The sequence below is a fragment of the Piliocolobus tephrosceles genome, chromosome 8 (genome assembly GCF_002776525.5).
Source record: "Piliocolobus tephrosceles isolate RC106 chromosome 8, ASM277652v3, whole genome shotgun sequence".
In the NCBI taxonomy this organism is placed as follows: Eukaryota; Metazoa; Chordata; class Mammalia; order Primates; family Cercopithecidae; genus Piliocolobus; species Piliocolobus tephrosceles.
In genome coordinates this window covers 39,340,580-39,363,677 of record NC_045441.1, presented here as the reverse complement: position 1 = coordinate 39,363,677, position 23,098 = coordinate 39,340,580, and the positions used below count along the sequence as shown (strand labels likewise).

At 47.9% G+C, this 23,098-nt stretch overlaps 1 protein-coding gene across 2 annotated transcripts in view; it reads left to right on the top strand.

Moving 5' to 3' along the window:
• The window catches only part of COBL (cordon-bleu WH2 repeat protein), a 303,066-nt gene extending 280,270 nt beyond the window's left edge, over positions 1-22,796 (top strand). The window contains exons 9-13 of one of the 2 annotated variants that reach the window (XM_023232060.2): positions 7,674-7,771; positions 9,017-10,896; positions 11,999-12,118; positions 13,280-13,543; positions 21,412-22,796. In XM_023232060.2, the coding sequence (XP_023087828.1) occupies positions 7,674-7,771; positions 9,017-10,896; positions 11,999-12,118; positions 13,280-13,543; positions 21,412-21,429 (2,380 nt within the window). In that variant the 3' untranslated portion in view covers positions 21,430-22,796. The remainder of the gene's footprint in view (positions 1-7,673; positions 7,772-9,016; positions 10,897-11,998; positions 12,119-13,279; positions 13,544-21,411) is intronic. The other variant, XM_023232059.2, reaches the window with a different exon arrangement.
• The last annotated feature ends 302 nt before the right edge of the window (positions 22,797-23,098 follow it).

The following is a 23,098-nucleotide window of genomic DNA, read 5'->3' as shown; positions in this document are numbered from 1 at the left end:
GCCCTTAAGATTTTTTCCTTCATTTCAACTTTGGTGAATCTGGCAATTATGTGTCTTGGAGTTGCTCTTCTGGAGGAGTATCTTTGTGGCGTTCTCTGTATTTCCTGAATTTGAATGTTGGCCTGCCCTGCTAGGTTGGGGAAGTTCTCCTGGATGATATCCTGTAGAGTGTTTTCCAATTTGGTTCCATTTTCCCCCTCACTTTCAGGCACCCCAATCAGACGTAGATTTGGTCTTTTGACATAATCCCATACTTCTTGCAGGCTTTGTTCATTTCTTTTTCTTCTTTTTTCTTTTGGTTTCTCTTCTCGCTTCATTTCATTCATTTGATCCTCAATCGCTGATACTCTTTCTTCCAGTTGATCGAGTCGGTTACTGAAGCTTGTGCATTTGTCACGTATTTCTCGTGACATGGTTTTCATCTCTGTCATTTCGTTTATGACCTTCTCTGCATTAATTAGTCTAGCTGTCAATTCTTCCACTTTTTTTTCAAGATTTTTAGTTTCTTTGCGCTGGGTACGTAATTCCTCCTTTAGCTCTGAGAGGTTTGATGGACTGAAGCCTTCTTCTCTCATCTCATCAAAATCATTCTCTGACCAGCTTTGATCCGTTGCTGGCGATGGGCTGTGCTCCTTTGCAGGAGGAGATGCGCTCTTATTTTTTGAATTTCCAGCTTTTCTGCCCTGCTTTTTCCCCATCTTTGTGGTTTTATCTGTCACTGGTCTTTGATGATGGTGACGTACTGATGGGGTTTTGATTTAGGTGTCCTTCCTGTTTGATAGGTTTCCTTCTGACTGTCAGGACCCTCAGCTATAGGTCTGTTGGAGATTGCTTGAGGTCCACTCCAGACCCTGTTTGCCTGGGTATCAGCAGCAGAGGTTGCAGAAGATAGAATATTGCTGAACAGCGAGTGCACCTGTCTGATTCTTGCTTCGGAAGCTTCCTCTCAGGGGTGTACTCCACCCTGTGAGGTGTGGGGTGTCAGACTGCCCCTAGTGGGGGATGTCTCCCAATTAGGCTACTCAGGGGTCAGTGACTCACTTGAGCAGGCAGACTGCCCCTTCTCAGATCTCAACCTCCGTGTTGGGAGATCCCCTGCTCTCTTCAAAGCTGTCAGACAGAGTCGTTCGCGTTTCACAGGCTTCTACTCCTTTAGCTGAGCCCTGTCCCCAGAGGCGCAGTCTACAGAGACAGGCAGGTTTCCTTGAGCTGCTGTGAGCTCCACCCAGTTCCAGCTTCCCAGCGGCTTTAGTTACCTACTTAAGCCTCAGCGATGGCGGGCGCCCCTCCCCCAGCCTAGCTGCTGCCTTGCGGTTAGATTGCCGCAGACTGCTGTGTTAGCAAGGAGAGAGGCTCCGCGGGCGTGGGACCCTCCCGGCCAGGTGTGGGATACAATCTCCGGTGTGCCGGTGTTACAGCGCAGTATTGGGGTGGGAGTTACCCGATTTTCCAGGTGTTGTGTGTCTCAGTTCCCCTGGCTAGGAAAAGGGACTCCCTTCCCCCTCGCGCTTCCCAGGTGAGGCGATGCCTCGCCCTGCTTCAGCTCTCGCTGGTCGGGCTGCAGCAGCTGACCAGCACCGATTGTCCGGCACTCCCTAGTGAGATGACCCCAGTACCTCAGTTGAAAATGCAGAAATCGCCAGTCTTCTGTGTCGCTCGTGCTGGGAGTTGGAGACTGAAGCTGCTCCTATTCGGCCATCTTGCTCCGCCCTCCTCTCTTGCAATTTTTCTTTTTTTTTTTTTTTTTAATGGTAAGGCCAAACTGTAATCATGTGCAGAGCCACCAAAGGTAGAGAGCGTAGTTTCTCCAGTTGAAGGGAGCCTCCCTGGAGTGCCTGATGTCCCATTTCAGCCTGGAAGCCTGTACATTCCTTCTCAGCCCCCACTTTTTGGTGCATGCTGGGGATGATGGCTGCAGAAGCACTTTATGAGGAGCTGTGCCATTACCTGCAGGCTTGTGGCTATGAGGAGCCTTATGGGACTGAGGGCCTGTAGTGAGAGGTGCAGAGGGACCCAGATCACACCAACCAACCTCTGAAACCTGGTGGGTGCAGAAACTTTGTGACACAGGAGCATTCAGAAACATTTGGCACCACCTAGAACCTTGAAGCTTCATTGTTGACTGAAAGGTGAGTATGCAGCTCATGACTGTGTGAGAGTGCATAGATTATGTGCAAATAGTATGCCTTCTTTTTTGTTTTTGTTTTTTTTTTTTTGAGACGGAGTCTCACTCTGTCACCCAGGCTGTAGTGCAGTGGTGTGATCTTGGCTCACTGCATCCTCCCCGTCCTGGGTTCAGGCGATTCTCCTGCCCCAGCTTCCCAAGTAGCTGGGATTACAGGTGCATGCCACCATGCTACTTTTTGTACTTTTAGTAGAGACGGGGTTTCTCCCTGTTGGCCAGACTGGTCTCAAACTCCTGACCTCAAGAGATCTGCCCACCTTGGCCTCCCAAAACACTGGGATTACAGGCATGAACCACCGCACCGAGCTACTATGCCATTTTATACAAAGGAGTTGAGCATCCACAGAATTTGGTATCTATGGGGGATCCTAGAACCAATGCCCCTTTCCTCAGATACAGAGAGAGGGTTGCATAACAACTTTGTGGCTACAGGATCATTTAGAAACATTTTCTACACTCCAGACCCCTTCTAGAACCCTGCAACTTTGTGACTGCATTTACAAAGGAGTGTTTAAAACACGTGTGAGACCTTGGAGAGCTGCACCATCCAGTATGTGTGTGGCTGCTGAGTGCTTGCCAAGTGTCTGATCCAAATTGACATGTGCTGTAAGTGTAAAATATACATCAAATCTGGTACAGAAATAAAATAATTTTATATTAATTATTTGCAGAAATCACTAGAGTATTAAAATTAATTCTACCTATTTCTTTATACATTTTAAATATTATTATAAAAAGACTTTATACATGTGGCTTATGTTGTATTGGGCACCATTGTTCCAGGACTCTGAAGCTTTGCTAATACAGGAACATTTACAAATGGAGCGGGGAGGTTAAGCACATATGACTATCATCAACTGCATATTTTCCCAGGCTTCTTGCCTTTAGTTTATCAAGTAATCATTTTGAAATCACAGGGGTTGGTTTGGTTGTCATTAGCAAATTGGATTGCTACCTAAAAGCAACGTCTTTCTCCTCTTAGACTTGTTTTTATTTCATTAATTCTGCCATTGTACTAAATTGCTTAAGGAAACTCTTCTAGCCTCATCAAAAAGAAAAAGTGACTTCATGTGCAATGAACCCATCTTGTACATTTCAGATTGGTCAGATTCAGCCCATTCTCACTCATAGCAAATGAAAACAACAAATCAAAAAGCGATTTTGGCTCCTGGCACTAACTGAATGTGACTGCCCCTAGTTCTTGTTTTTGCTGGAGGCTGAGGTGTGAATGCAGAGGCTCAGCAAGCCCTGCACACACCCGGCTGGGTGGATCGGTCAGCCTGCCACCCTCCGACCACCCCAAGAGGCTGGGCCCAAGGACGCAGGTCCACTTCCTGGGCAGACTCTGGTTTGAAATTTGCCGGTGCTGACCTGTATCCCCCACATCGCATGCCACAATAGCCTAAACATTCATGTTCCCTGCAGAGTCCCCACCTCCGTGTAAGAAAATAACTCTGCAATACTTACTCAACACATGCAGCCTGGTATCAAAATGTCTGCCCTGTGTTTGTTTGCATTTTATTTTCTTGGTCTTAAGCCAGAACAAACTGTCAATAAGGAACATGTCTAAAGATTGGGGTATGTGTTGGGGGGAAAGGAAGCCCGGGAAAAAAGCATCTGGGCAGGTTTACTTTAAGCTAACAGAGGCTGATGTTTCTTGCTGACTGCTAAGTCTTTAGGGACACATACCTAGGGCTCCCCTGCTAAGCCCACACAGAGCTGGCCTCCAAGCCCAGTGACTAAGGGCATAAATCTGGTGATTTTGCAAAGAGAGAGGAATGTTTATAATCCATTAGTAACCCTTTGGAGAGAAGTAGATGGGAGCTAGTAAGGAAGGAAAATACTGCTGTCTCTCCCTCCTGCTTTTTTACACTGGAAAATAAAATCACTACATTGCCATTGGCTCTGGCTTTTGCTAGATAATCCATTCATACATGCTCAGAACGCAGCCGCCCTGTATTGCATCAAGAGAACAGCAGGCTGCTCCTCCTTCTTCTCTCAGAGATGCCAAGAGCTTGGCAGCCTCAGGAGAAACACCAAACAAGGTCCTTGGCTGCCTGGTGGCCAGACCTTCCCTCACTCCACGGTGCACACAGGCTGAAAGCTCCTAGCTCATGTACACTCTTTCTTTTCAGGGCAAGCAGGGCCCCAAGGAGCCAGCCCCACACTGAAGTGTCGGGGAGCAAAGCTGGAGCAGAGATGGGATGCAAGGTACCAGCAGAGCCTGGAACCAAGCAGCAGCATCCAGGGCAACCTCTAGAGTGTCAAGTGAGGCCAGTGGTGGGAGGGAGCTGGACAGGAAAGAACACAGGGATGAAGGACTAGGGCTGAGCACAGGGTCCCCAGACTCCAGAAGGGCAGCTGTAACTGGTGGATAGGGGAGAAACCAGCTGAGAAGCAGCTCCAAGTGCCTGGAACTGGGCTCCTGCTGTTTCTAAAGGGCAGGGAGCCCAGAGCCTGGGAGGAGGAAGGTGTCGAAGGGCTGAGACTGTTCAGACCTTGTGCATCCTCTCTGTTACAGTTTCAGGCTGACAGCCACACACTAGGATTGCTAGGCACTCAGTAACAAAATAAAAGTACTTAACTGTGTGCAGTGTAAGAAGAATGCAAACTCTTGCAGGAAAGAATTCTTGTTCACTAAAGGACAAAATTATCCTTTTAAATTTTGCTGGCTAAAAATTTGCTCTATCACTCAAGCTGCTTTGAATTCAACCAAGCACAGTTCTAAAGAAAAAAGGCAAAATACTCATCCTAATTCATCCTTTTCCTTAAGTCACGCTGGTTGGTTTCTTGTCTAAATTTCTATCTCCCCCTTGTCCAAAGGTATTTGCTATTTTTATATTATCACAATGTTTCTATATATGTGTGTGCTGATTTCTTCACATAACATGCTAACATAAGCATGGATCTGTGTTTCTGCAGAGACTTGATGATCAACATATTTACTGATTTTAATGCCCTTTGAAATGTATATGTAATAATTTAGGTAACTGCCTACTGCTGGACATTCTAGAATTCTAACATGAACATTGTTGTATTTGTATTTTTCCTTCTATTGGGTTTCCTTAAGACAGATTATTAAAAGAGAGATTAATGGGCCAAAGTTCTTACAAAGATAAAGTGATTTTTGTTTGTGTGTTTTTTGATATATATTTCCACATTGCTTTCCAGTTAAAACCTGTAGCAGCAAGTGTGGGTCTCTCAGATTTCATCACATCTTCATCAGTTTGGGGTGGGTTTTTGTTTTGTTTTGTTTTGCTATTTTGCAAAATGGTAGAATCAGTGGAGTTTTTACTTTTTTTTTTTTAATTCTTATTGATAGCATTATGTGATATCATTATGTTCCATGTCTCATAGTGAGTGACGTGGTCAAGCATACTTTAAAATGAAGGCAAATACTTTGAAGTAAAAGTATGTCCGTAATTTTGTTTGGCTGGGCTTTAAGCATCCTAAACTAAGAGCAAGCATTTAAAAAGTTTTCCATCTTTCCAAGCATTTAAATCTGTTTTCCATTTCAGATTGTTCTTTTATATAGCAATTTCCATTTTTTCTCTGCCATATATTTTATTAAAAATTTAAATATATTTAAACCATCACATTTCATGAAAGAGAAAAGCACAACTTTAGTAAAGTGCATTCAAATAATTAAAGTCCGTGGCAAAAGTAATAGGGAAGACAGTCATGCACCTCTTGTGGTCCTTATTAATGGGTCCACATGCACACACATCTCCAACCAGCCCCCTTTGTGTAGCTTGTCAGAGGACATTAGCTGAGACTAATCTGGAAGCCACTTCCTGGCTCCCAAATGGACATAGTCACCAAATAAGAAAGACTCATTTATCAGAATAAAAACTTTGCTACGTGAGGGTTGTGCAAAGCTTATTTCATGCATCATTATCTGGGCCTGATTAGCAATGATGGAAATTGGTCCTCAATTTTTAACAATCAGCGGGAAACAAACCTTCAGCTTTCACTGAAGATAGACAATTGCCATAGACATGTCTCTGCATTTTCTGCACAATAGGAAAATAGAGGCAAGAGCCCTTGCAAGGACAGTTTTTAAATTGTTTTGGCAGCAGTTGTCTCACAGATGCCATTGTCCCTGTGACGCAAATAAAGCCAGATCCGGCTCTCCGAGCAGACGGGTTGACATCTTCCTGGCTGCCCCGTGCCACAGGGGCCACATTATTATGTGTTGTGGCCCCAGATGCAGCTGGTCACTCCTGGGCTTTGGGGCAGGAGGCCTGGTTCTGGATGCCAGTGTGACCTGGGCAGCTCTGTAGTCTCTCTGTACATAGTTTCATCTCTGTACAACAGTGACAGCAACACTACCTACCTGAAAAACTGTTTGTGAGGGTTATAATAAGACAATTTGTGCAAAAGAGCTGTGTTCAGGGGCTGGCACAAAGGCATGCAGGCAGGCCTCACGCTGCTAGGAGCTTCCTCCTGTTGAGTCTGAGAGGGGACCTTGGGAAGGGGCTTGCAGGGTCAAGGGTGGAGCGGTTATTCCTGTTACTGTTGCTGTGAGGCTTTTTGGCCATCCTCATTGTCTTTATGTCCCAATGCAAGATCCCAGGGAGTACAGCTCTTCAAGTGGCATTATCAAGCCCCTAAGCCCTGCCCCTGAAAGTGGCATTATCAGGCTCCCTGTCACCTACCCAGGGTAGAAATTAAGCCAAAGTAAACATAGAGTCTGTAAAAGTCATTTATAGTCCGGGGAGTGAAATTTCTCATTTTCTGAGTATGGCAGGTTGGGCCACTGCTAGGGTGGAGACAAATGGAGGCTGAGCTTATGAAGTTGGTGGGACTTCTGGAAACCCTCCTCCATGCAGCCCTGCACAACCCTCCCCACAGGCCTCCTAACAGCAGGCAGATCCTGCGCCAGAGGTATGTAGCCTTTATCACTGGGACCTCGAACGATGCTGCACTTAAATGCCCAAGTGCCGAGGAACAGCCAGGCTGTGCAGTGTCGAGGTGAGGTGGACCAGCCCCCAGCCACGTGCACATGCTTGGCCTCCAGATGGCTTCACTCCTTCTTGCCAGGTGCCAGGTGCAGGGAACTTGCTGTAGTGCAAGGCAGAGATGCCAGCAAATCCTGGATCACATGAACCCGTCTTTTGTGCAGTGGAATTAAAACTTTGACTTCAGTCTGCAGAGTGAATGAAAGCTGTGTGGGGTTTGGTTATTTTTAACACTTTGGGGCCACACACACACCATATATCACATGCACACCACATACAAGACATATACTCCACACATGCACACATGGCACCTGCATCCCACACACACCTGTGCACACGCACAGGGGACACACACACACGCATGAACAATCTGCGTCTCCGTAGTTCTGAGGACAGCAGCAGTACAGTGAGTATGTGACTGCTTGAATTTGAGTATGAGCTGTTCTATCCTCAGATATTCCTGGAAAGGAGTACATTAAATCAATAGTAAGAGAAATGAGTGCTCCTTTCTCTTTGGTCTTCCCCAGAACTGAAAAAGCTGCCACAGCCTCAAATGATGAAGAAGACCTATTAATTACTGGACAGTTCCATAAAACCCTTGCAGAACTTGATGAAGACCTGGAAGGTAAGAACCACCTGATCTACTACTTTGATATTATGCTGCATGAAAGTAGGTGCCAACAGTAACTTCCTCTGAGCCTACTTTAATATATCTATTTGAGGAAACAGCCTTCGAAAGGAATTCCAGGCCAGTTTGGTGAAAGCCTGGATGTGAGGCACACATGGTTTTCCAGTAGACTGCTTTTTATCTGGGCCGCCAAGCAGTACCTGGAAACATCCAGACAGCTGCTTACAGTGTGCTCTGAATAATACTAATTCTGCACATTAAAAAGTATGCTGCACGTGTTAAAGAATAAAAAGGGTGGTGCAAAAGATAAACAGATTTCCTCATTAAGACTTCTCTTGATTTGCTAATATATGGCATCTCTCTCAATGAGAAATACTCAGCCTTTTGACCACAATGAAGCCATCTCATGGCACTGCTATTATATTGATATATTTTGGGGAAATAATACTGGAAGGCCAAAGCAGATGGCAAATAATTGCAGTAAACAGCTAGGGAATCTTTCAAACAAAGCAGCTATGTTATTTTCTCCAATGCATATGTTGAAAATAAACTAAAAATTAGATATTTATCATGCCTTAAAAAGAGAGAGAAGATAACAGACTGCAAAACTGACAAGTTGTTTTTGTCTGACTCACTTTTCAGTTTCCTGCCCTGAGAATGTATAGTTGACAGAGCTAAAAATCTGAATCAGCCATGGTGTGTCCCGCAGGTTCTGACCCCATGACCATTGCATCATTTGGTGCTTGGAAGAGCCATGGTAATTCTGAGATACTCAAGACTTAGTCATCTGCTTCCTTAAGAAGTTAAAGCTAGAGCCCGTGGTCCTCTGGATTCTCTTGTGCTTCTAGTGGACATGAGAAACATGGAGGTCAAAACCCAAAACTCACTTTCATGTTTCTATGTTGAGACAGTTTTTCCAGAGGCTTGGATCTAGAAATCAACTTTTTTTTTTTTGAGACGGAGTCTCGCTCTGTTGCCCAGGAGTGAAGGATGTTGGCAGCACGTTGTAACTGAATACCTTGCCTTGAAACATCCTGGATCTGCAAACAGCTGTGTTGAGTAATGAAAGTTGAGATTCTGGCCCCAGGCATATTATGTAGATTACAAACCCAAATAACATTTTAAAACATACGTAAATAATGTATTCAAAAGTAACCTCAGGGAAATCAAAGTCATGGCTGCAATTACACTAAGTAATTGGCGTGGGAAACATCTGTGATTTGTGTTTGTCTCTCTTTGCAGAAATGGAAGACAGCTATGAAACCGACACCAGCTCCCTTACCAGCTCCATCCATGGTACATCCAACCACTGCCCACAGGATGCCATGGTCCCTCATGGCAACACAGATACAATCCCAGTAACATTCATAGGGGAAATTTCAGATGATCCTGTGGATTCGGGGTTGTTTTCCAATAGAAACAACAATGCTGGGTCTTTCGACTCGGAGGGTGTCACCAGCAGGAGAGCCTCCCTGGCGCCACTTCAGGCTGAGCACAGCCAGCCCCCTGGAAAGGCAAGGGAGGAAGTACCTGCCCTGCACCCCGTTTCCCATGACATGGGAAAAGGAATCCGTGTGGCCTTATCCAACATCTGTAAAGATGGAAATCTAATGGAAACGGTGCCCAGGGTGACTTCTTCTGCTTCGAATCTTCACACAGACAACCTAAATGCAAAAGCGAAAGACAAAGTGCATGGCTGTGCTGACAGGGAGAGGACTCAGGCCACAGAGAGAGTGAATTCCCAACCAGTGAATGAAAAGGAGGGCAATGATAAAAACGCTGCCCTGGCACCAGCATCATGGCACCAACGAGGCCAAAACCCAGGGAAAAGCTACAGACTGAAGCACGGCCTCACAACATATAAAATCATTCCTCCAAAGTCAGAGATGCGCTGTTACAACAAAGACGTGTCCCTCTCCACCGGCGCCATTAAGATTGACGAGCTGGGGAACTTGGTGAATCCCCACACCACCGGCATCAGGATCATTTCCCTGTCTTCGTCTGTGCCTGAAGCAGAAACTCAGCCCATTGGGAAAGTCAAAGAGTTCTGGAGGTGCAACTCTGTGGAAAAGCACCTGGGTCAGCCCTCGGAGAACTCTGCCAGGGGACCCTCCTCCCCGCCTGTGTGCACCCAGACACAGCATCCAGAGAGCAGACTCCAAGCAGACCCCAAGCCAATATTGCCCCAGCAGCAGTCTGCCCACCATGAGGGCCGGAACCCCCTCAAGGAGGGGAGAAGCCAGCCCCCCACCATGGGCATGGGTCACGTGAAGGTGCCAGCAACTCACAACACAGAAGTCACATTTCTCAAGCCTCAGAGAAGAACATCCAGCCAGTATGTGGCCTCTGCCATTGCCAAGCGCATAGGACCCCCGAAAGTCCATGCTGACGTGGTAAGGCCGCACGGTCATGCCGAGAAGGGTTATGCAGGCAGGGTGCCAGTGCTGGCTGCACCACCTGTAACTGTGAAAGATGACAGGACCTCCAGCCCACACTCAGAGACACAAGGTTGGAAGGACGGTGCCCAGCGGCCCTGTGTCACTCCTCCTGACAACCATGGGGAAGACTCAGCAGTGGGAGCCCCTCCTAGCAGGGAGGTCAGCAGCCCATACAGGAAGTTGTATACTCAGGATGGACCTGCTGCTATCCACAGAAGCTCCTGTTTTTCACTGGTTCAGTCTTCCCAGAGGGATGATGTTTCTGTGGGACAGAGCTGTGGTTTCAGTGGAAAGCAAAGCACAAGTAACCAGGAGGCCAACTCAGCATCTGAACCCAGACACGCACCTGATGGTACAGACCCACCCCCTCCACACATGTTCAATGCCCAGGCCTGCAGCAGGGAGCTGGCCAACGGCTCTGTGCATGTCCCAGGCCGCGGCGAGCCTTCCCATCCTCCAGAAGGGTCTGGCACAGAAAGCCACATTCTCCTAGAAAGAGAGGAAAAGCCCAGTATGTTCTCTACAGATGGAAATGAAACAGACAGTATTTGGCCACCCAGTATTTTTGGGCCGAAGAAAAAATTCAAACCTGTTGTCCAGAGACCAGTCCCAAAAGACACATCCCTGCACTCTGCCCTGATGGAAGCCATCCACTCTGCAGGAGGGAAGGACAGGCTACGCAAGGTGAGGATGGCAGCCTCCAGGGCAGGCTGCAGAGAGGTCTTGGGCAGGCCTTCCACACCTGCCCACTTCAGTGCACTGGTCTGTCTCAGAATAAAGCGGGGGAGAGAGAGAGACGGGATGAGGATAACACTGAGGCTTACCACACAGGTTTCATTTTAACTAGAATTCCCTGCCTCCAGATATTTGTATTGAACTACTAAAGGGACAAAATGGATGGGTGTGAGACTAGTCCACACTGACTTCAGGCCCCTGGCTGCCCCGTGGGAAAGGTAACAGCCGGTGATGTCCATCTACAGGGCCAGAGGAGTGGAGAGGCCAGGGGCAGGACCATCCATATGCTCATCCTTGAACAATGAAACAGGGGAGAAAGTTTAGGCAGGGCCACTTCTTTCCCATATGCATTTGTAGCAACAGCAAACTGTCATTCTTCAGTAACACAGGAGTAATTTTAGGACACGACTTGCCCACTGTCTAGGCACTTAACGTACCACAAGTATTATCTTATTTGCATGCTACACCAATGCTGATAATAAGGAGATATTTCTTCCATTTTGCAGATGAGGAAACTGAGGCACAGTGAGGCCAAGGGGCCTAGTCCAAAGTCAGGCACTAGCTAGTGGGGGCCATGGATTCTCTTCTGGGTCTGCAAGATGTAAACACACACATCAGTTCTGGAACGCTAGGATGGATAACAGGAATGATCTGCCATTCAGAGGCAGTTTGAAACTACCCCAGATGCGCTGAAACTACCCCAGATAAGCAGCCTTTGATTCTTATGTGTGCCTTCTCATAGACAGGGGTGTAAAACTGACCCTATAGGTCTCAGCTGACATAAGTGGATTTTCTTTCTTTTTTTTTTTTTTTTTTCCTGAGACAGAGTCTCACTCTATGGCCCAGGCTGGAGTGCACTGGCATGATTGTGGCTCACTGCAACCTCTGCCTCCTGGGTTCAAACAATTCTCCTGCCTCAGCCTCCCAAGTAGATGGGATTACAGGCATGAGCCACCGTGCCTGTCCCATGAGTGGGTTTTCTCATGAGCTGCCTTACAGTTCGCATTTCTCCATATGCTCAGTGAAATATGTGACACTGTTAATATTCTAGACGGCAGAACACACCGGGGAGGGCAGGCCAGCGAAACTGTCCTACGCGGAGGCAGAGGGCGAGCGATCTGCACTGCTGGCAGCTATCCGTGGGCACAGCGGCACCTGCAGCCTGAGGAAGGTAAGAAGTGAAGGGCCTTCCATGGTGCCAGGAGGTCAAACCCACTCACCCCTTCTCTCCAGGCACCTGGGAAGCTGCAGAAGCTTCTGTTCTTCTGAGTGGGTAGTGAACCATCCGTCTTTAGAGTGGCCAACCCAGCCTGCCTGAGACACTGGAGTGGAAACCCTGCTCCAAGAGCCTGGGGTAGCCATGGCAAGGAGCAGTGAGAGCTTCCAGACACTCTCTCAGCCTGTGCTGAAGCACAGTTCCTTCCTGTGCCTAGAACGGAGTCACTTGGACCCCTGGCATGGCTTCCAGGCTTCACTAACTGGACAACCAGAACTGAAGCCACTGCACACCCTGAAAAAAGTTGTTGCATGAATATAGCGCTGGTTTTTGCACAACCTCGGGAGCCAATATGGACTTGAGTTTAGGGCAGAATGATCTCGTCTTAGTTTCCAGGCACAGAAATTGAGGAACAATGCTACTTTTACATCACTCATTAGGTTCTGATTGCATGTCTTGCCCCCATTAATGGGTTGGATATATGTGTCCAGCCTCTATGTCTATTCTTATATGCCAAGAAGAGTCATGAGGTCAGAGAGTTCTCAGTAAGGCAGGACTGCCAACTTCTGGTCTCTCGGATCAGTTGCTTGGCTGCCGACAGAGCATGGGGGCAGATGTCTCAGCCATGAAGTGGACAAACTTCCTGGGATTATTGCAAAAGAACTGTCTCAGGTCCAAGGGTAAGATAATCAGCCGTGTGCTGCTCTCTCAGAACCTTTGGGGACAGTGTCACTGCCTTAGTCTGTTTGGGCTGCTATACCAGAATCCAACAGACTGGGTGGCTTATAAATGACAGAACTTTATTGCTCACAGTTCTGGAGGCTCAAAGTCTAAGATCAAGGCACCAGCAGATTCAGTATCTTGTGAGGGCCCACGTTCTGGTTCATAGACAGTGCCTTCTCTCTCTCTGTGTCCTCATATAGTAGCAGGGGTGAGAGATCTCCCTGGAGCCTTTTTTGTATAAGAGCGCTAATCCTATTCATGAGGGCTCCACCTCATGACCTAGCCACCCCCAATCCTCCTCTCCTCATGCCACTACCTTGGGCGTTGGGATTTCACACCTGAATTTTGGGAGACATTCATTCTATAATAGTCATTTAATCATCTCATTGCCAGGTGGCATCCTCTGCCTCTGAGGAGCTCCGGAGCTTCCGAGATGCTGCGCACACTGCACAGGGCTCAGAAAGTCCTCTGCTAGAAGATCTTGGCCTTCCGCCCCCTCCAGCTGTGCCCCCACCACCTCCTCCACCCTCCCAGGCTCTCTCTGCACCAAGGACGGCCTCCAGGTCCAGCACAGGCACCCCCAGCAACACCGTAGACGCAAGGCAAGCCTTGATGGATGCCATCCGCTCCGGCACAGGGGCTGCGAGACTGAGAAAGGTGATGGCGACTGTGCGTGTACATTTCTGTGGGGCCAGAGGGATGGAGGTGCGGCTCAGATCCAGGGACACACTTGCCTGTGGGCAGGAGCCGTGAGGCGGTCACATGGGAGTGGGGTGGGAGAGAGCCGGCATTGCTGTGTCGCTCACATGTACTGACCAGAGTGGCAGGTGAAGGCTCCCGTCTGCGGGTGAGGAAGCCAGCCTCCTGCATGGTAGGTGCCGGCTCCAGTCCTCAGTTCCTTGGTGACGGTGACAAGTGGAATCTAAACCCCACTGTAACCCCAGCGCAGTCCCACCCTAACCCACAGTTTCTACTGGTCCCCAGAGAGGATGGAAGGTCATCCATTTGGGGCCCCACAGAGCACACATCACAAATTCATGGCCCTCAGCCTGCATGGAAGCCTCCAGCCTTATTCATTCATTCATGCATTCACTCACTCACTCGTACATACTTGCATTCCAGCCTAATGTTGGACAGTTATGGAATCTGAAGTCCCCTGGGCAGAGCATGCACTTTCTGGATCTCCCCGGCTTTCTCCCCAGCTTCTCACAGTTTGGTCTTGTGCTGGTCTGCACATTACTGCCCACCTGGCCCCTGCAATAGAGTTCCCAGATTAAAGGGCTGCCTGGGCCAGATGGCTTCTGAGACCTGTTTCAATTCTGGCGTGATTCAGTAAATGGATTGACCCTCTGTCCCTGCCCATTCCTAGTGAGTGTGGGGAGTTACGCTAATAATTGGGAGGCTGGAGAAAGATTTTACTTTCTGAGTGATTATTTCCAGATCCTAAGCTTACGTTTTCACTTGTATCCAAGGGGTTAGTGCTAAAGGTTATCCTCACTTTCTATATAAAGTAGGCCAGGCTCAGAGGAGTGAGTCGCTTGGCTTGGTCACACAGGGCCTGGACTTAGATGTGGATCAGTTTGGGCACAAGAAGTGCTCATCCCCAGGTCACAAGCTATGTGTTCTGTAAAGAGCAGGTAACCCAGGGGACTCTGGGTAAGCCACTCTCACGTAGGACTGCTGGCACCATGGAGAAGAGAGACAGCTGTCCAGATCTCCCACTCAGAAGCCTCAGGGCACTGAGAACAGAGGAGGCCCCACACCCCACAGGCAGCCCTGCTGTGAAAGGTACTGCCTCGAGGAATGGGTCTCCGTGGACACCCAGAGGTCACAACTTTGTTTCCCTGTGCAAGAACAGCCTGAGCACCCACTGATTCAGTGGCTCTCTGAGCTCCCCAGGGGCCGTTTGTGATGGCTCTCGGGTCAGCTCCCCAGAGCTTGTCCCGGTGTGAGGGTGAGGCATTCATAACTGTGTGACGTGGCCCTGAGACCTCAGCCAGCAAAGATGCTAGCCACTCATCACTGAATGAACAGCCCACCCACAGATACTGGGGAGAAAAATCTGCTTACCCAGATGGCAAGGGATGTGGCAAGTTTTATGCCATCTCCTCAGGATGGGGGGCAATTAAAAATTACTTAAGGCTCTTTGGTTTTCTTTATGCTTTTTTATTCCTATGAAATTTATGTGTTGATGAATGTAAGTACTTATGTAAAATGAGGGAAAAGTGAAGAAATTGGGGTGAATGGCTAAATAGGGGTCATAAAAATGAGGACAAATTCTGTTGAAGATGGCTCTTGAGGTGCAGCTCCGTGGCATCCTCTCTGCCCCACACACATGACAGCCACCGATTTCAAGGGCTGGTCATTGGAAGGCTCTCTGAAGGAGTCTGAAGCCGTGTGGCTGGGATCAGCTCTGTCACTCTACTGATCCCAGGGTATGTTTCTGAGCTTCTAAAACTGTTTCTCAATGTAAGTCCATAGGACATCTGCATCTTGAATCAATTTTTCAGCCTACAAATCTGCAGTTTTCCAATGCTTTCCAAGTGACTTTACATTAAGGTTGGAGACAATTGTCTATCTCATTTGAGCCTTTCATGCATTTTGAATTGCACCGACTAGGATCCCGTGAAGGCCATGACCGCACACTGTACTCACTGCTTTATAAAACTCATCTCAGTGACTGGTTTCTGCATCTTTTTCTTTTACCCTATCCATCTTGTGCAGAGTCATGAAGGGCCTGGGGCCCTGAGAAGCTGAAAGCTGGTCCAAGGTCCACAGCCAGCAAGTGGAGGAGATAAATTGAACACTAGGACTTTTGGCTTCTGAGAATGCGTTCTTCTGCCTTACAGAAAGGAAAAAAAAAATAAGTTTGGGACTAGCCTGAAAGAACAGAGGAAGCTGTGCTGTGAGACAGAAAACGAGGAGAAATGCACAGGCCACGGAGAGAGAGAGGCCAGGCCTGGACGAGGCCGTGGGCGTTGGTGCCGCGCGAGGCCCAGGCATGCTTGGAGGGAAAGGTCACCACAGCTATAAAGTGCTGGCCAGGGCGGGAGCCAGGCTTGTGTTTCTCGCACAGTCTCAGCCATCTGTCAGCTGCTTCAAAGGGCATTCAAAAGTCCAGGTTTTGATTGTTTCTTGGATTAGTCCGAGTCATATGGTCTGCCTTATCCACCCTGGAAAGTTCTAGGCAATTAATATTTATGTGGCATTTCTGAGGTTTTGATGCCCCGCGCCATTTACAAGATGCTCCCAGGCTGAAAGCTGGGCCCTGAGTTCCTCGGCTGAGTCCTGCGCTGGAAACCACGTTCCCCTCAGTCTCATTATTACTACCATGCCCAGTGATCCCAGAGCCTTCCTGCACTTGACTCTTTATCACAGAACCACAAAAATTTCTGCTGAAGAAGCCTGCCCTAGGAGGACAGGAACTGGGTGATCGACCTGCCCTCCTGACCTCTGTTCAGCATTCATCAGTGAGACTCAGGTGCAGGGGGCCAAGGTGGCCTCACCTGGACCAACGATTCATTCTCTTGAAGGCATTAACCAACTGCATTTCCTAGCAGTTTGCCCTGTCTGCTCATCTGTGTTGAGAGTAGACCTGTGGTCATGGGAAACATTTGCGATTCGGGAAATGAATTACAATTTTTTTAACAAGCCTGGTTAGATGACACTTTTCTGCTATGCATGGATCCTGGAGGTTATATTGTCTTTGTAGTAAATACACTTTGGTGTATGTCATGGCATGTGAACATCAAATTATATGGACTTTGCCTCTTATGGTTTAGTTTTATTTCGCCCTTTGGACTTTTAAAGCTATGCTGGTTGGGCATAGTGGCTCACACCTGTAATCCCAGCACTTTGGGAGGCTGAGGCGAGAGAATTGCTTGAAGCTAGGAGTTTGAGACTAGTCTGGGCAACATAACAAGACCCCCATCTCTACAAAATATAGAAATGAGCCAGTTGTGGTGGCACAGGCCTGTAGTTCCAGCTCCTTGGGAGGTGAAGGTATGAGGATTGTTTGAGCTCAGGAGTTCAAGGCTATAGTGAGCTATGATCATACCACTGAACTTGCATCAGCCTGGGTGACAGAGCAAGATCCTTTCTCTTTAAAAAATAATAAATGAAATTTTTTAAAAAAGAAAAATGTTAAAAGCTATGCTAACCTTGAGGAAAATACAGTAAATTCAGGGGCTCCCACTGTGTGCAGTGTTCATCGGTTCTCCGCAGGTTCTCAGTAGATGTAGAGTTTCCTGGGTCTTCTTTTGGGTGTTCAGCGAGGGCTCCAGAACAGCATTGCTGGAAGCACATCCTGGAATGGAGGGGTGTCCCTGGCTTTCCCAGCGCTGCAGTGCATGAATCTGCAGGCTGTCCTCCTCCCCATAGCAGTGCAGCCTCCTCCTTTTAATGAGGGTGCCCAGCTATGCTGGGAAGGTATTCTGGGACAGTCGCAGGCAAACTGGGTGATTGGTCACCCAACCTGTAATACACAAGTTTCACATTGGCAGTAATGCTGCCCATGATCAAATACAAAAGGGTAAATTTGATGTAGGAGGAATAATTACCTTAACAGTGACTTTGCCATTTTTCAAGGCAATTGAAATTACACTTGCCTTCATGGTGTGAATCCAATAATGTCTCTGCCTCTGTGTTTGTGGCTGCCAGAGAAACTTCCAGCTGTGTTTCTCCTCCAGCTCCAAATAAGAGCATTTGCAGCTCGGCTGCATGTGTACCCACTTCCTCAGTGGAACACCCACTCCTCCTGAAGGCAGTGTTCAGATCTGCCCCTACCCCACCCCACACTCAGTACTCGCTTCCACTCAGCCCTGCGTTCATATTAAAGGCAAAGCTGTATGCGTCTGACTGTCTTTGTCGATCTGTTTTAAATGCATTATTTCAGAAGGGCTGGAATGTACAACAAGTACCCTCCTAATCCATGTGTATATTTAAAACATTCATGTCTAGTGCTTCATTCCACAAGCATTTCCGGAGAACCTACCAGGGTCCGGGCACTGTCGGAGCTGCTTGTGATAGACGAAAGAAGCATCATCTGTGCCCTCAGGAGCTCTCAGCCAGAGGAAGGGGGCGGGGGCGTGAAGTCTTTTCTTGACCTTAGAAACTTTTCAAAAGAAGCTGGGACAGGCTAATCCCGATGACCTGTGGATCTTTCCTCCCAGGAGGGCAGCAGGGCAAGCATCTACCCCAACACCTTCCTGGAAGTCAAGGTCATAGCTCCCCTTTGACAGGTGTGAAAATGGGGCACAGACATCATAAGTGACTTCTCCCAGCCCTTCCGTAGGTCCTGCTGCTGCTGGGCCCAGACACCTTATCAGCTCCTGGCTGCTTTGGGAAACGTCCCACTGAACTGAGTTCCAGTCTCTTGTCTGGGCCCTCAGGTGCCTGTTTTCCCATGGCAGGAATTAATTGACGCAGGCCACACGCGTCATGACACTTGGCCTTGACCATAGACGTTGTGAGAAATGATTAGACATGTAACAGTAACAGGAGGCCCCAAACCAGGAAAGAGAAAAAACACAGCAACTCTCCTTTCGTCTAAGCCCCAGGTCCTCACATGTGCATTGGAGAACTCCAACTTGCTGTGACTAGGGAATAGCAGTTTCTATCAGTAGGTGAATGCGACCCAAAGTACAGTTGCATCACCACTGGGTTTGGTTGCTCCTAATGTAAACCTGTGGTACACTTTGGTTAATGTGAAATTGTCCTGAGACCCAGGGGTCAGTTCTGTCTTTGCAGACTCTTTGCATGTGACCGTTCTGCTTGTTGTAGCTCTACTGAGTCAGCTGCCTCTTCTGCAAGTAGAATAGGGAGGAACTTGTTGGGAGAAGCACACCTACTGCAGTGACCACCCTCAGGGCCAGCAAATGCTGTTCTCTTCTCCTCCAGAGCTGTTCCCCACATTTGACCAGCTCATTCCTGACTTATCCCTTTGTTCCTTGATTAATCTCACATCTTCAGAAGGAAAGCCTCCCTCGGTCTAGATTAGGTTCCCAATACAGCATCCCATAATTTTTCCTTCATAATGCAAACCACAGCTCTAATTTCTCTAGCAATTGGTGTGGCTTTCGTTGCGTGCTTGCCTCTCCTTCCACATCATGAGTTCCATGAGTCTTGCCCGTCCTACCACGTGATGGAAGGGCAGACATGCTCCCTGGTGCCTCCTTGATAAGGACACCAATCCCTTCATGAGGTTCAACCCCCATGACCTCATCAAATTCCAGAGTCCCACCTCCTAATACCACCATCTTGGAGGTTAGGATTTCAGCACGGAAATTTGGGAGCACACAAGCATTCAGACTGTAACACTCCCCCTATTACTAAGTGGGGCCCTCAGGAAGCATCTGGCTAAGTGGAGCACTGTGTTTGTACAAGTAGATCAGAGGTGTCTAATCTTTTGGCTTCCCTAGGCCACACTGGAAGACAAATTGTGTTGTACAACATATAAAGTATACTAACGATAGCTGATGAGCTTTAAAAATATTACAAAACAAATCATATATATATATAATTTTTGAGATGGAGTTTCTCTCTTATTGCCCAGGCTGGAGTGCAGTGGCGCGATCTCAGCTCACCGCAACCTCCACCTCCCGGGTTCAAGCTATTCTCCTGCCTTAGCCTTCCGAGTAGCTGGGATTACAGGCATGAGCCACCACGCCCAGCTGATTTTTTATTTTTAGTAGGGATGGGATTTCTCCATGTTGGTCAGGCTGGTTTCGAACTCCCAACCTCAGGTGATCCACCCACCTGGGCCTCCCAAAGAGCTGGGATTTCAGGTGTGAGCCACTGCGCCCGCCCTCATAATGTTTTAAGAAAGTTGATGAATTTGTGTTGGGATACATTTAAAGTGGTCCCAGGCCATGGGTTGGACAGGCTTGAAGTAGATGTTAAATCCCTGCCATGGGAGTTCAGGAAGAGGGCCCGAGGGAACCTAGAGAAGAGAGGGATATGGAGGAGCATCGGGAAAAGGGCAAGCGTGCCCAGTGTCAGACAGACCCGAGTTGTGTCGACCCTCCCAGTTCTTCTGGGCCTTGGAGCTTCACTTTCTCATCTGTAAGATTGATGCAAGGGAGGCGTGAGAGAGCATGCACAGGGCAAGGTCTGCATCACCACCACCGTCATCATCACCATCACCACCACTATCACTAGCACCACCACCACCACCACCACCACCATCATCACCACCATCACTGCCATCACCACCCCAATACCCCCACCACCATCACCACCACAATTACCACCATGATCACTGCCACTACCACAATTACCATCACCACCATGATTACCACCACCATCACCACTGCCACCACCACCACCATCACCACCACGATTACCATCACCACCATTATCACCACCACCACCACCACCATCACGATTACCCCCATCACCACTGCCACCACCACCATCACCACCACGATTACCATCACCACCATCATCACCATTACCAGCACAATTACCACCACCACCATCACCACCACCACCACCACCATTACCACCATCACCACTGCCGCCACCACCATCACCACCACGATTACCATCACCACCATCATCACCACCATCACCAGCACAATTACCACCATCATCACCACCACCACCACCACAATTACCATCACCACCATCACCAGCACAATTACCACCATCATCACTGCCACCACCACCACAATTACCACCACCATCACCACTGCCATCACCACCACCACCACGATTACCATCACCACTGCCACCACCACCACCACCACGATTACCACCACCGTCATCACCACTGTCACCACCACCACCATGATTACCATCACCACCATGATTACTACCACCATCACCACTGCCACCACCACCACAATTACCATCACCACCACGATTACCACCACCATCACCACTGCCACCACCACCATCGCCACCACAGTTACCACCATCACTGCCACCACCACCACCACCACAGTTACCACCATCACCACATGGAAAGTACCTAGAATACTTCCTGTGTGCTTACCATGTGCCAGACGCATTTCAAGTGTGACACAAGTCCACTGATTAAAACATCAGCTTAACCAAACAAGCAATTTATTATTGTCATTATTATGGGTATGTCTCCAATATAAAGATGAAGAAACTGAAGTTATAGAGGGTAACTCTCCCCACATCAAATGTTAGTCACGATCTTCTCAGGCCCACCTGAGCAGAGGGCAAGTCTTCAGACACACACCCACACAACCCAAGAGGCAGTGTCCTCTGTCTGGACCAGAACCCCAGGGCCCACCTCCCAGTTCCCTTGACCTTGGGCCTCTGCATCCTGCTAGTCATCCTTCCCTGGCAGCCTTTACGAGGAAGCTGGAGCATGAGAAGGTCTATGAGGACAGCCCTGATCACAGCCTCCTTTCTGCAGGTCAAAGGAACTGGGAGGGGGGTTCCAGGAGTACTGTTGCAAGAGTGGCTGTGCACAGAGCTCTCTAGCACTGGAAGATCTGCATCCTGGGCTTATTGACAGATACCAAATAACTGTGAATCTCTCTTCCCTGCAGGTGCCCTTGCTCGTGTGAATGAACAGAGGCCAGAGAATTGCAGAAACCCACCTGTAAGACGCCCACAGGCATCACTCAAGGAGTCTGCATAGCCAGGAACATCAAGTTTTGGTGTTACTTTCTTGTCTACAGGCCAAAATGTGCACAGTTGATTTTCGGTGTGTTCCTGTATAACAGCTCGAAAGGAAAGGAGAAGATGCTGCGTTGCTGCGCAGCTCATGTGCCAAGGAAATGTGTTTTGCCTCTGAATATCTTAAGTTGCTAATAAATGATTCTTGTTGGCAGGTTAATGGGACTATAAATGCTGGAGCCCAGCACTCACACTTAATTATATTTATGGGCAAAGTGAAAAGAATCATGCCTTAGACTGATTTTGGACCTTTGAGACTTTTACCACATGCAGATGGATGAAACCACTTACTGATTTAAGATCTTTTGAATTTTAGAAAAAAAATATGAATCAGTTGGAACAATCTGAATGTGATATGCTCCATGATGCTGTGTGTGTATGTTTTGGTAGTAAGGAAAAAAAGAAAACATTGGGAGGCTTTTCAAAGGTAGCTTTGATAGGTAGTAAAACTACTGGATTCTTCTTCCTCAAATATTTGGGGCTAACACTTCACAGGGGGTCATAGTCCATGATCTGACCAACTGAGCTTCTTAAAATCAACTATTACCACCCAGAAAACAATCCTACGTGATCATGTGGCCAGAGCATGCCTGAGTCCTCCAAGGGTGGCGGGTGGCTGAGGTCACAACACCACTGGAGTGGATGGGAAATGCCCCACATGGACATCTGTTCCCCAGGCTATGAAGTGACATAGGCCTCCTCCATGGTGTCTGTGTACAGAGCCTGGTAACTTCTCTAGGAGCCTTCTGGAATCCTGCAGAGGGTCAAGGAGCAGGGATGTTGGATGCCCGCCTATCACAGAGTTCAGATCAAAGTTGCGCTGAGAGCGTCACAGTTTTGGTTCAGACTTGACACGTTTGCCAACAGCTCGTTGGCTCCCTTTGTATAATATCATGGTCTTCTCCTAGCACATGGTGCCCAGTCACCAATATTTGTAATGAGGTTTAACTACAGCAGTAGTTTTTCATATCTATATCTCTAAAACATTTTGTTATACTGAAAAAAACAGTAGTAGAAATCAAGATGTGTTGATGAAATAAAATCTGTATCTGAGTGAGAAGACAAGTATGGTGAGGTCACTTGAATGTCTCACAGCGATCTCAGATCTTGGCCTCAGGTAGAATGGAAGCTGTTTTGCATTCACTGATGAACGTTGCTAAACTCTTGGTGAGGCACGAGCTGCCAGCCAATTGCTCTTCGTCACAGCTGTCTACTACTTGTCTTTTAGTGCCACAAATAAAAGGAAAGCAAATCTCAGCTGTTGTGTGAATTTCATACTACAGTTGGTTTGATACCCCTCTTCCAGAATGGGAAGGATGGATTCATTTATTCAACCAACAGTGTCTCTGGCTCCCTCCTGCACTCCTCCATTCCCTGGGTTACATGCAGCTGACAAACAGGCAAAAATCCCCACACTTGTGAAATTCATGTTATGTTACTATAAAGGAGACAGATCATAGATGTGATATAAGTAAGCAAAATGTTGAATATAGTTAGATGCTGATAAGTGTAAAGAAGAAAAACCATCAGGAAAGGGGGATGAAGGAGACAGGGTGA